The sequence below is a fragment of the Aythya marila genome (genome assembly GCF_965140915.1).
Source record: "Aythya marila genome assembly, chromosome: 12".
Lineage (NCBI taxonomy): Eukaryota > Metazoa > Chordata > Aves > Anseriformes > Anatidae > Aythya > Aythya marila.
In genome coordinates this window covers 9,293,026-9,306,794 of record NC_139053.1, presented here as the reverse complement: position 1 = coordinate 9,306,794, position 13,769 = coordinate 9,293,026, and the positions used below count along the sequence as shown (strand labels likewise).

Genomic DNA, 13,769 nt, shown 5'->3' with positions numbered 1-13,769 from the left:
CCTTGCTTTTCCTTCCTCCTCCCTTCAAAGTTTTGCTACTGAGAGAGGTGAGAGGATGGAGACAAGAGCATCAAGACTTTGTCAAGAAGACCTAAGTTTTAGGGAAAAATACACCAGAGCCCCCTTAGTTCAAATGCAGATTTTTGGTAAAGAGAAACCTCTGAAGGAGTTTTTGATAACTTGAAGGCAAAGCACATATGCAGGTGCTGAGTAAGAACAAGCTTGATTTCCTCCCCATTTCCTCCCCACACACTGTTGCAGTCCAACAGGCTGTGATCATGCATGAGCTTTCACCCCAAAAGCCCCTTCTGGAGGGGCCGGGGGCCCTGCCTGGGCAGAAGAGCCCCTCCAGCCGCCCCCAGGCCGGTCCTAGTGCCTGGTGCCAGGCTATTTGGGGACTCCACCTGGCTTGGGAAGGGCCAGCACCACGCAGGATTTGGGAAATTACCTGGCCATCCTCTGCCCTGTGACAAGCACGGGCTGGAACAAGCCCGAAAAGGGAGCAGGTGAAGCTGGCTGTAACGTCACCTCAGCCAACACCACAAACCACCGGTGCTGCAGGAGCACAGATTTTGGGCTTCCAGATTTGTGGGCTTCCAGGGGCTGTGGAGCAGGCCCTAACCAGGCATCCCCAGCAGACACCGAGCCCCGTGCCTGTCTCTCACGGCTCTGGGGATCTGCCAGGGGTCGTCAGGGGCTGTTTGGTGCCAGAATGCTGCTGTGGCCCTCCTTGGCCAAGAGGACAGCTGGCTGCATACAGCAAATGTTTCAAAGCAAACCCTGGCTGAAGCACGGGGACAAGACCCCCGGTATATTCACAACCACAACAGCAGGAGGGGACAACCTCACCCCAGCACTCTCTGGGGTCCCCGTGCTGTTATATGAAGGTCAATGGCTGCGGTCGGGGGGCTCGGGGGCTCTCCCCGAGGCGGGCGGTGAGGTGCGCCAGAAGCCTGCACAGGGCCTCAGCCCGCGCCACCGAGATGCGCAGCACGGCCTCGTGGCTGGCCTCCTCGGGGCTGCTGTAGCTCGTCGCTGCTCTGTTGGTGATGAGGGACAGCCCGAGGACACGCAGGCCACAGTGCCTGGCGACGATGACTTCTGGGACAGTGCTCATGCCTACAGTAGCAGAGGAGAGGACCGGGATGAGTTGGAAGGGTTGGAACGGGCACCAAAACGAGCTCTCATACAGCAGACCTGCAAGTGTTGAGGGACAGCCTTCCACGAGCTGCTTCAGTGACCCAGGACCTCCTGAATCACAGCCTGGAGGAACCTGGGGACCCCAATGCTTACCTCCCTCATACACAGGCAGGGTGGTTTCCACATCTGCCCTTCCTAAACCACACAGACTCCCATGGAGGACTGCTCTGTATGGAAGGGGCACAGTGCCAAGAGGGCCACAATGTTAAAAATAACAGAAAAGCACTGTTTGTGATTGGGTCCCACCGAAGTGGAGCCACTCGAGTGTGTTGTATGGGAAATATGCAGAAGGTTTTGCTGGGCCCCTTGTCCTGGGCAGCCCGAAGCACACAGCGCTGTACTGCAGAACCATCCTAGGAGATGCACAGAGCAAGCAGGAATACATTTCTCTAGGCCTAGAAGACCTGGATGGAGACTGAAAGACTGGGGAGAGTCATCCATGGGTAGAACGAGTTATTTAAGCTCCTGTCCGACCCCACAAGAGCAGCCTGTGCTTCTTACCCACAGCATCTGCCCCCAGGGCCTGCAGCACGCGGCTCTCGGCGATGGTTTCGTAGGAGGGACCGGCCAACATGCAGTACACCCCTACGTGGACGAAGCTCTGGAAGCCCAGCTCCTGCGCGCTCTCCATCGCCAGGCTGAGCAGATCTGGGTCGTAAGCATCAGACATGCAGGGAAACCTCACGCCGAGCCTGCAGGGCAGGAGAGGGCACAGCCAGGCTGGCATCGCTGCCCCTCCTGCCGGGTCTGACCCCCCAAAACCCTCCGCACGCCTTCAGGTCTGGTTTTGGTTCCTGGCAGCGCAGGATCACACCTGGGGAGAGGAGCAGGTATAGGAGCTCCAGAGCCACATTTAGCTTTCATCCTGTGCTTCGAGGCTGGGTCTCTTACTTGCTCTGGATCCTAACACAGCAGCTCAGTCCTGCTGAGTTATCCCAGTCCTGCTCCTGCCTGAATCCTCCTATTGACTCACGCACAGCAGCAGCAGGTAGCGAGGGCTGGTGCACTGCTGCTAGCTGGCAGCCTGCTCCCAGCCACGTTCCCCAGCTCAGTTCAGTTGGGTGGATCCGGTCGCTCACCCAGGCTACTAAAGCTCTGGCAGCCTTTCATGTTCCTCCAGCTGAACACTTAGGGCAGTAGGTGGCTTATTTTGTGCTCATAAGCCCTAAAACATTATAAACAAACAACTTTCCTAGCTGCTCTAAGGGAATAAGCATTCATCAGCATGAAAATTGCTTCCTTCCTGAAGGACACCCAGCAATGCCAAGGCCAGTCTCTAATTTACTAGATCAAACCCCGAGATTCTTGCCTGTATTCCCTTTTCACATCACTTCATTGCCTCCAGTTTTTCTGTTGTGCTCAGATAAACCCTTCCTGGTGGCTGAGTTGGACTGGCTTTTAGAAAGGGTTTGCTCTTGTGAATCAGCTCGCAAAGTATTTCAGGACCCTTTGCCCATTCTGACACCTCGGCCAGCACCACAGAAGCCCCCAGGCGCTGCAGCCTGCACCAGGAAGGTGCCTCTGGGGGCACTGAGACAGCTATGCTGCCTTTGAATGCCGTCCAGATGAAGTTATTGTTTGCTTTTCCTCCTGCTCCTGAGCAATTTATGCAAGTCCAGAGAGCTGCAAGCACTCCTCCACGCGGCCTCTTTGCTTTTGATCATTTTTCCTCCAACCCCCAACAATACCTATGAAGACATTAGGATGTTCTGCTTTAGACGGGCACTGTCCTAGGCTGGAAGAGGCCATCGAGCTCAACCTCCTGCTCAAAGTATCTAGGTCCAGTGACAGCAGGAACCCAGTGGTAAGGACGTGTTAACAGCCCCTGTGCTCAGCCCACAGGGAGGATCCTGCACACCCAGCACAGGATCCCTCTGCCCCAGCTCACGGCTCCAAGATCTGGAGGCCCCTAGGGGGGCTGCCAGGACAACCACCTCCCACCTGCAGAGGAGCTGTGATGCTAATGAAGGCTCCCCAGTTTAATGAGCTTCTTACACGGGTGGCGTTGGTTCCCTTGTGGGGAGCTGGGTCCAACCTTCATCTCTCAGTATTTATCAGCAGGAACAACCAGCAGCCTGAGGCTGGGGTAGGAAAGGATTCACTGGCAGCAAGGGGCTGAGGGCTTAGCCAGGGACTAGGAAAGATGCAATTAGCTGTAAGGCCACTTAATTCCAGTGTGGGCCAGTAGGAAATGAAACGGGACAGGAGCTGAGCTGCAAGTCTGCAAATATCCCCCCCTCCATCCAACTGCAGAAACACTTTTTTGCTCACCTTGCCCCAGGAGGAGGAGACCTTCTTACCTCTCATCATTTGGCCCACGCAGCGGGTTCTGCCCTCCCAAGCCAAACATGCTGATGTGGTCCCTGATGAACATGATGTCCCCCACCTGGAAGTGGTGATTCAGTCCCCCGGCAGCATTTGTGGTAATCAGGACCTCCACCCCCAGGAGGGAGAAGACCCTGATGGGAAAGGTGACCTGCAGGGACCAAAGGCACACATAGGGTGAAGACCACAAGGCTCAGCTCAGGTGTTGGGTGTCGTTTGGTGTTCCAGAAACACGGTGTGAGGTCGGGCTTCACATGGGTGGGATTGCCAGATCAACTGAGAAGATGTGAGGATGCCAAGAAGGAAAAAATCAGAGTGGATCGCTAATGAAATTAAGGCTAAAGCAGGCATGAAGTAGCTGGTCAATTGTCTCCGTTCCATTACAGGTAGCAGCAGAAAAAGACATGACGACTGTGACCAAGAGAATTAAGAGCATAGGAAGGATGGGGAGAAAAGAGACAGCGCAGAGGGTTTGAACCAGGCTGCAGTGCCCTTCCTGGGGAGAAGGAGGGTTTGTAGGCAGCTCACGCTGTGCAGAAAGAGGCCTCCGTGAGCCCACAGGGAGACAAACCAACCCTCGTCTCCAATTTTAAATTCCCCCTAATTTAAATAAAAATACTTTTAAAGTTTTTAAACATATTAAAAGCTAATTCTGAAATGAATACCATTAAAATTCAAGCCCACATTTATTACAGTTGCACTCAGGTCGAATAAATGCAGCACAAAAAGAATATGCAGATAATTTTTCCTTGCTGGCAAGGTCTTGCAGAGATCAAACCGCTGCTGATTGGAGAAACTACTTATGCACATGGACCTGGAGCTTAATTGATACACCAGCTTCTTTACAGCAGCGATGCATTTTGCAGAAGTACAGAGAGTACCTTCTTCATTTGGGCTTATTCACACTCAATAACCTGCTTATTGGGAGTTAAAGAACTGCTGGGAACTGAAAAAAAAAATCAAAAAGTTTGATTTTGAGGAGTGATAAAAGAACTGGAGTGATAGCTGCTGCTTCTGAATGTGAAGGAAACCGTGAGCAGAAATGATTTCCTAACTATGGTCATTAGCAAATGAGTTAATTTTAATAGACAAACATATTTCGATAACCTAGTTCTGGATCAAGCACATTAAAATAGTTTTGTTCTATAAAAGATGCGTTGCCAAGGATTACAGTTTATATCCAAATGCAAACTGACCTTGGCCAGAAGAAAAACCTCAAATCCAACTAAATAAGAGAGGAGTCCCTAAACTATCAGCCAGTAAGTGATATTTGGGCTTCCTAACAGAAATCTACAGATGGGCATCGTAGGCAACACGAATATGTGGAATCTCCATAGCTCTGTGTGTGAGCTGGGAGACTACACCCAATTAAACTAGCCAATGAGCTCTTTCTATGGGGAAAAAAAAAAAAAAAAAAAAAAGCCTGAAACTATACAAATCTGAAAAGATGAAAATAGATTATTCCTATTAATCTGAATTTCCTGGCTGCTGCTTCAAACCATGATTGAACTGATGGAGTGGAGCCACGTGAATTAACCTGCCTTGCACTGTACGTGGTGTTGTGGATGCCTAACACCAGCTCCATGTGGAGGGAGCTCTCACTTTCAATTCCCCATTTAATTTTCTTTTTGCGGGAGAAATCTATTCATACGCTCAGTGCCAGAGCTATCCTCCTGCAGCTAAGCATCGGAGCAAGCAGTGGCTTTCACCTCTTTGCAAAAACCTCTTTGGCTGCAGGAATGATCTGCTCGAGGACTCACCGTGCTGCCGGAGTACCCTTCGTAGCAGTGGAAGCGCCCCTGCATGCACACGCACGGCTGCCCGCTCAGCTCCCCGAACACCAGCCTGCCCGCGTGCCCTGCGACTGGAAGGGAACCGTGTCACTGCGGGTACCGGGCTCGGGGTCTTGGCTTCTGCAGGGGATTGTTGGCTGATTATGGGTTACAGCAGGGCCAAGCGCTGCAGAGCTGAGGGCTGGAAGGTAAATAACAATGGCAAAGTACGGAACCGTGCAGGTTTTTGTTTGTTTGGGGGTTTTGTGAAATCTTCCTGGTGTTTGTCCTACCGCCCAGCCTGATGAGACCACTGCTCCTGGAGCGCGCCACCAGAAGGAGCTCTGGCAGTGTGAGGGGCTGGTGGTGGTGGATCTGAGATATCGATTTCTCCTCATTGGCAGGGGGACCAAGGGCACAGCATTTCTCATTGGGCCCTACAGAGTTGTGAGATGCTCAGAACAAGCAGCCAGGAGTGAATTTGCACTGACGGCCTGCGGCTGATATTCCCATTTCTTGAGTTTCCTTCTATCTAAGAAGGCTTTTCTTTTGGTTATAGAATTATAGGAATGTTTAGGTTGGAAAAGGCCATCAAAATCACCAAGTCCCACCACTAAACCACGTCCCTTAGTGCTTCATCCACACATCCCTAAAACACATCAGGGATGGGGACAGTACCACTTCCCTGGGCAACCCATTCCAATGCTTGGCCACCCTCTCCATGAAGAAATTCTTCTGGACATCCAATTAAACCTCCCTTGGCTCAACTAGAGGCCGTTAATCAACTTGAATTCTTTACTGGTGATAGCAGAGCCATTAATTTACAGCTATCACATGAAGGTGTGGTGCATGGTGCGGGACAAGGGCTGGTGGATGTTACTGAAGCTCTGTGAGCGCACATTGCCCCACCGAGGGACCCTTTGTGCCCAAAGCCAAGAGCCGAGGGAAGGGGTTGGTGCTGGTTTGAGTTGTCTACGTCTCTCTTTCTGCTGCTGGATGGGTTGCTGATGCCCGGGGTTGTGCCAACCTGTGCTCCGTGGGAAGTGGGGGATGTCCTCGTACGGAAAGACTGCCTTCTTCTCTAGCACATCAGCCAGATCGCCCAGCCCGGACCCGCAGATGATCGCCGTCTTCGGGCGCTGAGCAGTGCGGGCTCGTAACCAATCTGCTGTTTCCTTGCACACCTCGTAGCTGCTCCTGCAGAAGGAGAAGAGGTCAGCGAACCTGTCAGCCCATCCGAGGAACAAATTTCAAAAGGTAACAGTCCTGAAAAGGTGCAAAGGAAAAAAAAAATCATTAAGACTAAAATGATAGGAGCTTCACTGCTATTATGGAAGATGTTTCTCTATAGCAAACACTTAATCTCACATTTTACCCCAGGCCACTGGCAAATCATCTGAATCCTCTCTGCCAGTTTTATTCTGAAGCAGAAACTGGCTAATGATACCTATATAACACAAATGTCACAAGGCATTACAGTTCCTGCTTCTGATGCGTTCTGGTCTCTCCCGAGTTAGTGAAGGAATGGAAAAGCACAGTCTGAAAAATTTCAACCTCTGTGTGTGCATGCGGATGTCCAACCTGTGATGGGGAGGAGACAGGTCCAGGGGCAAGCACCATCTGCAGAGGTGGGGAACCCAAGCTCCAGAAGCTTTGGGGGCTTCTTTCCAGAACTGGCCATACTTCTCAGACATCCACCTGCTCTGTACCTGGTGGTTTCACTCGAGGATGCTGAACATGGATCTCTCATTCACCCTCTCCCCTGGGTTACACCTAGGCAGGAGGCCCAATGGCACAAGCCTACTTGAAACCAGAAATTAAGCCCACAGATTGGGGTTCCTGGGTTTACATTGTCTGTTTTCAATGGGGATGCTTAGATAAGACCCAAAAATGTGTCTTATCCAGTGCTGAGGCACATTGTTGGAAGGTGGGATGGCAGAAGCTGGCATTGCATTGCCTGTTTTGTACCTCTCTCTGTTAAGAGAGACGGCTTTGATATTCAGCCTGGCTTCTATTCTTCAGTGCAGTATTCTTCAGATGCATTAGTCAGTTTTGAAATGCAATCAATAGAAGATTAATCCCATAATCCTGCTTAAAACAGGACAACAAAGACACTTTCCAAAAGTCAATGGCAAGGTTGATTGGAAAGTCTCTTCAAAAGCACGGGCGCTGATAGCATTTCTTGGTAGCAAATTGGTCATTGCCACCGATGGGTGCAATGCATGCAATTAGGGACTGCAACCAACACAGGTGGGGCACGAAAGGCCAATCTGCCTATTATGGGCTGCCAGGGCCAGGCACCACGATGATGAAGGTGATGTAAAATCGACTGAAGACACTGATAAACAGTAACTTCATGATTTTCTTTTTTTTTTTTGGAACAGGTCTCTTGTTTCTGGTGACCTTGTTTGTGCTGCAATTCTGCTGCCTGCAGCCTTGGAGGATGTGCAGAAAAGCTTTCAAAGAGTTGCTCTGCATCCCAGGAGGTCTCAGGCCACTGACGAACAGGACCTAGGTGTCAGTGTAGACCTGGTTCATCTAACTGGAGCATCACATTCAAGCACAGGATCTCAAATCTATCATTCTCTTCCTTCAGGCTGACGAGGCATGTAATTACTGCATGGGCTTCTTCTGCGAGCTTTTTCACCTCCTAGCTGTCCAGTGTCTGGTACAAACATGCTCCTAGTTAGGATCTGCGATGTCAAAAACACTTGAATATCTCACAAATTCGTGATCCAACGGGATGAAACAACTTCCATAGTTCTGAGTTAAAATGAAGGGTCATTTAGCTGAAATACTTTTCAAAGGAGAAGTCTGGAAATGAGTGTATTTACCATAACATGTTGTTGAATTTTCCAAGTGTACCCTAAGCTCTTAAAATAAGCAAAAGTTATCAAACTGACATTATTGAAGCCTACACTCATCTGGCTGTATTATCCCTTGCCCAGCTACAGCTGTCCCAGACAACAACTTTAAAAGTGCTTTACATATATTACGGAAGGACTCCCCACACATTTCTGTTGAATTACTGTAACCTTTATCTAGAAAAACTATCGAATAACTGAAACCCGTAGAGGGAACCAAGAGAATTTCAATGCAGCTCCCAGGCTGATGAGGCACCTGTGGCAGACGAGAGAAATAATGAGGTCACCAGCATCTGCTCTCTCACTGACAACCAGTCCCCAATCTCTTTCTCTTTTTGCATTTTTAAAGAAAGGTTCACACGCCCCTGAAAAATAACATTTAAATAATGGGCATTATTCCTAAAAGCCCAGGAAGCTCAGGATGGGATGACGCTGATTCAACAACAGCTGAAGACAATGGGATTGACTGAGCTGTACAGGCTTTTGGGAGGGGGATTTTTTTTTTTCCTTCTAGTGCTGTCCCTAGTGTTGAGCTCCGTGATGCCCAAATCCATTTTCTGTGCCTGCCTTCGAGGCTTTCTGCTGGGTTCCCAGGAATTTCCCGGGTGCCCAGCAGCAGGAGACCACGACCCATGGGTCAGTGAATGCAGCATTCAGCCTGCAAGTGCACGAGCCCGAGGTCCGTGCAGGGTTTTTGGCAGCTTGAATGGGTACACGAAGCACAAAGCCCCCCGTAGCTGCTCCACCTCCCACCACGCACACCTAATGATAGTGCTCAGCGGCATCGCTTTGGATTAAATCACAGGATCGGCTGAAAGCACAATCCCCTGCATTGTGAGCGCTGTCATCCGCTGGAGAGCCGCATCTGCTGCAGAGCACAGGACTGCCACCGATGACAGATCCTTTATGGCACAAAACCCCCCTGCTCGTTCTGGCTGGCAGCAAATCCGTGTAAAATGCAGCTGTGCCACACCAAGAGATGGAGGTTTATATTTCAGAGAGGGGCACACGTCTGGGCGACCAACGCCTCTGCCTCCGCTTCAGGTTTGCACCTCCTGGCCACGACCTCTGCCAAGGTCGCCTGCTGGCTGCCGAATTTCGTAACGCCAGCACCTGACGCGGGCAGACAGCCAATTTCTCTCCGGTAACGAGATGTTTGCTCCCGAGCAGCCTCTGCCTGATGGCAGAAAGGAGGAGAGGGAAGCAGGGCAAGGCAGCGTGGTGCAGCTCCCCCATCCCCTTCCAGCCTCGCCGTTCCCATTGCACGGCACCTTACCTGTCCTCCTCTGCATGGGCCATCTTCCACCCTGGCTACCCAAAAAGAAGGGGATGGCTGCTGGAAATGGAGCCACGGCTGTTGGAAAAGGGCAGGAAGGCCGAGGAGCAGATCTCCACGGGATGCCCCCAGCTGGGGCTCATGAGGCTCGGGTCCCTGAGGAGCTGGGGACATCGGCTGCTCTGCTCTTGTCCCCACAACACTGAGCTCGGTGGAAAGCTGACGTGTGCACTTTTATAACGCGGGTGAAGCCTAGAGAAAGTTCACACGCAACTTTTCAGCAGCCTCTCGGAGTGGAGCAGCTGACAGCAAATCTGCATAGGTGTCACCTGCTGCTGTGACATCCAGACCCCTGGGAGCACGCAGAGCAGGACAGCCCATGCCACACAGACCCGTGACAAACGATGAGACATCCCCGTGTCCCTTATCTTCCCTGGTCCCCAGCTCCCCCCAGATTTTCACTCATTTGATGGTTGTGTCCATCTCAAAAAGAATTACTGCCTCCAGCTATCCTAAGCCTGTTCAGCCGATTATGTTAGGGAAGACAGGAAAAAAAATAAATCAAGGCCCCACCCTACACCTTTCTGATTTCCAAAGCTGCTTCCAAGGCAATCAAGTGCCAAAAAAAATTTGCAGATTGGTGATGAGGAGAGAAGAGATGCTACGTGCCCTGGGTGAGAGGCAGCAGCTGCAGTGTGCTTTCACACCTTGCTGGATCCAGAAAGGCCTCATGGAACTAGAATTTATATTTATAAGTATTCCAGGCAGGGAGAAAGCCACAATCAGAGCTAGTCAAGTCTGAGACAAATCAGCCAGACATAAAGAACTTAGAAAATTGGGCTACCCCAGGTTCAGGTCTTGTAATGTTTCATAGGCCTTCCATTCAGGTTTGTGTGTTGGTCCTGAAGAGCACACATCAAACATCGCCTCAGTTGCCCCGGGAAACTCTCAGAGAACTTCAAAGTCATGCATGGAAATAAATGCAGAAAGAAAAGCCTGAGTGTTTTGAGAGATACTTAATGTTGGAAGGAGCCTGCTCCAAGGCAGAAACCCACATCGTACCCCAGCACGGGCTCAGGTCCTTAAAAACAAGCAGGATTTAGGCATTAAGAGTAGCAGAAAGTTCTGTTGCTAAGAGGTTTTTGTCGAAAGGCACAACCAGCACCACAGAACAGAAGATGCATCTGAAGAGGAGCTGCAAGCGCCCTTTCCCCTCAAGTTCTTGACCTTCTCCCTTTCTTCCTGGTATCACGCTTCATCTCCTGAATCACTTTCTTTTAGAAAGCTTCCCAAGTCTCTCCCACAAAGACCAGAGGATGTGGGTGCTGCTGCTTCGGGAATCTGTCATGCACTGCTGCATGGGGCAGCAAAGAAAAAAAAACACTGTCTCCCTTCCCATCCCCTCCTTCTTCAGCCATCCCCCCTTTTCTTATTCTTCCACAGCAGGCAGAGGACCTTGTATTTTGCTGCCACTTGCCCAAAGCTGTGGTCTCAGGGCCACCTCCCCACTCCCTCTGTCCCTTTTGCCCCCCGGAGCCCCCTGCCCCTCTCGCCAGCACTCAGCAGTCCTCTGAAAGCCATCGTCTGCCCCTGTTCATTTAACAGAGGGAGCAAAGCTGGGCCTCTAGCATTGGTTTTCCACAGAGTTCTCTGGTATCAGCAGACTTCTGATGCCCCCAAGATATGTTCCCTTATTTAGCCTTAATCTGATTACGTTCATTAATCTGATTTTTTTTTTTTTCCTGCAAAGGAGACAAGATATCACACAGCCTGAGAGCTCTCCCCAATTTGTTCTTGTCTAAGACAATCTCCTCCCTAGCTGGGATTTACATGGAAAACAGGATTACCAGAAAGGGACCATTTTATCTATCTTCCTGCAGCACCTGTTATTTAACAAAAGTTGCTCGAGGTTTAACCTGTGATGGTGCATTAGCTGGACAAGTACAAGATAAAGATTCACCCTACTAGCAAAAAATGATTTCAGCATCGAGGGCATTTGTGCCTCTTTAGAGAGGAAAGGAAAAAACTAATTAAACCTCAGCTCCTGTATAGGTACTGTGGAGCAGATCTATCTGAAATAAGTTATTGAATAGATTGTATAATCCTTAAGAAAGAGTATTGACAGCCTTCGTGTACATGTGTCCGCAGCAAAGCGCATCTGTAATCCCGATCTTATTGACCTGGTGTCATTCCAGTCCCATTCCGAGGCAGAACTTCAGCTGCTCTAGGCCGCAGACACCATCACCTGAAATAACTTCCTAACAGCGCTCTACATTCCTGCAGCAACTTCTATCTAAAGACGTGTTGTGAAGTATTTTTGCACGTGTTTCGTTAAAACAGTTAATTAATGCTTTCGGGTAAGTCTCCCACGTCGCCAAGCGTTCGCGTTATCGCAGCACCGAATTCTCTTGTGGCCTCCTCACGGGTGCCGCACGTCGTGGCTCCAGGGGAGCCAAGTGGGGTCTCTGCCCCTGGGGACAGCTTAAATCAGCCAGGCCCAGGGGGAAAAATCCCCCCAGCAGGGCCTTACAGGCATTGCCATACCCTCATGGTGCTTGCTGCCATCTCTGCCTGGGGGCATTTCCCCCTAATTCTTAGGCAGAAAAGCTAGGATTCTGCTTTGGTAAAACGGATAAACCCAGGAAAGATTTATTTTGCTTTCCTGCTGATTCAGCAAAGTGCAGGTTCCAGGTTTGGTTCCAAAATTCCTAAGTGCACTCTAAGAACTAACCAGGATTTCCACAGTAATTTGGAATTTCATTGCCTGGGAAGCTCGTCACATCTTTGCGTGCTTGCTATCGGAAACAGCCGCAGGAGCGTCACCGGCTGTAAGCAAGGTAAATACAAGCAAACAACTCATCAGCAAAGCTATTCCCCTGGAAACTGCTTTTATCTCCAGGAAGCCCTGCCCGAAGCCCACTGCCCATCACACTCCTTCAGGAGGGAGACCTGCAGCCCCCATGAGCGCAGGAAGGGGTGGGCAGGGGAGCAGAAACCCAGAAGCTGCTGCAAGAGCTCGTCATGGTTAGCTGAGCAAAACAAGACCTGAGCAATGCTCTGATGGCAGTCTGCAAATGTTGCCATGGAGGCAGGAGAGAGACAGAAACTTCAGACAGGCACCAGGACACTGGGGAGATGTGTGTGCAGTTAGGCTAGACATTAGCAAAAAGCTTCCAGCTTCCCGAATTGCACAGCTCTGAGCAGCCCCCCTGCAAGGGCACAGGGGGAAAGGCTTCAGGGTGGAGATGGGTTTATGTAAGGGCTGGAGGAGGTGCACAGGCAGGGACGCAGACACATCATTGATAAATTTTGTGCTAGCACTAAAAACTCACCTTTTCTGCTTTTGGGAATTAAGACTTTGGACTTGTTTGGATTTAGCCAAGTGTTACCACTGCAATTAGGAAAAGAACTCAGCTGTCCTAAGGCCACGCAGCATTTCATCTTTAGCTCCAGGACAGGCGTCAGAGGTCGAAGGAAAAGGCTGGGGTTGTGGTTGAGGGAGCTCATGGAAGGGAAAGAAGTGCTCCTGTCAAGGAACTCAGCTTGGACGGGGTAAAAAGGATCACCTCGGGGTTTAGGGCCAGGAGCTTTCTGGAGAGCTAGGAACAGCACAGCCAGGGATCAGCAGTATGTCAGTCTTGGGATGAATGGGTGGGCTTCATGCTGCAACGGTGCCTTGAGGCAGGCAGGAAAAACAGGTAGCTTGGGGAAAACACCTGGGAGTGTTTCAACAACAGCACAGTGAGGATATGTGGAAGAGAAACTGGGAATCCTGGTGGACTGGAAACTGCAGAATGCCAACCCCCCCTCAGGCCTACAATAAGCAAAAATAACTGAGAATTAAGGACTAAAAAGTGAGTTAGAAATGCTTTCAGCCCTGGCACAGAAGAAAACATTTCTCAGATAGTTAAATGTTACAGTGACTGTATGCATCACTGCTGATTTCTGCAGTCAGATATATTTCCTTGTCTGGCACAGGTAGACGCAGTTCCTGCCCTGGCATCACAGCCAGCCTTTGGTCTGAAGCTCTGTAGACACAATTACCTCTCCATGGGAAGGATAAGGACACTTCCCCAAGCCATGACCACCTAGGACCAACATTTATTCCATTCTGTGATCAGGTTCTTGCACTAGTCACTAACACCTTCACACAGCAGAGGCCAGACCTCTTACCCTTCTCCTGGATCATGTTCCCACTCCCCCAAAGCCTTTTTGGAGAGACCTGTTTTCTGGAGGCCAGCAGGTGAACGCACTGCCCTTTGTAACCACGGTCCACCAGGAGGTATTTTTGCTGTCCCAACAGGCTCAGTGCTTTCTTAATAACTCATCTGC

The 13,769-nt window shown here is 50.4% G+C and overlaps 1 protein-coding gene across 1 annotated transcript; it reads right to left on the bottom strand.

Annotated features, from left to right (window-relative positions):
* Window positions 1-877: 877 nt before the first annotated feature.
* On the bottom strand, window positions 878-9,460 carry LOC309882788 (purine nucleoside phosphorylase-like; the record flags this gene model as incomplete). The annotated part of the gene is made up of 6 exons (XM_082770197.1): window positions 878-1,119; window positions 1,702-1,892; window positions 3,501-3,676; window positions 5,286-5,389; window positions 6,325-6,494; window positions 9,438-9,460. The coding sequence occupies 6 exons, from the start codon at window positions 9,458-9,460 to the stop codon at window positions 878-880; spliced, it is 906 nt and encodes a 301-aa protein (XP_082626323.1).
* Window positions 9,461-13,769: the final 4,309 nt, after the last annotated feature.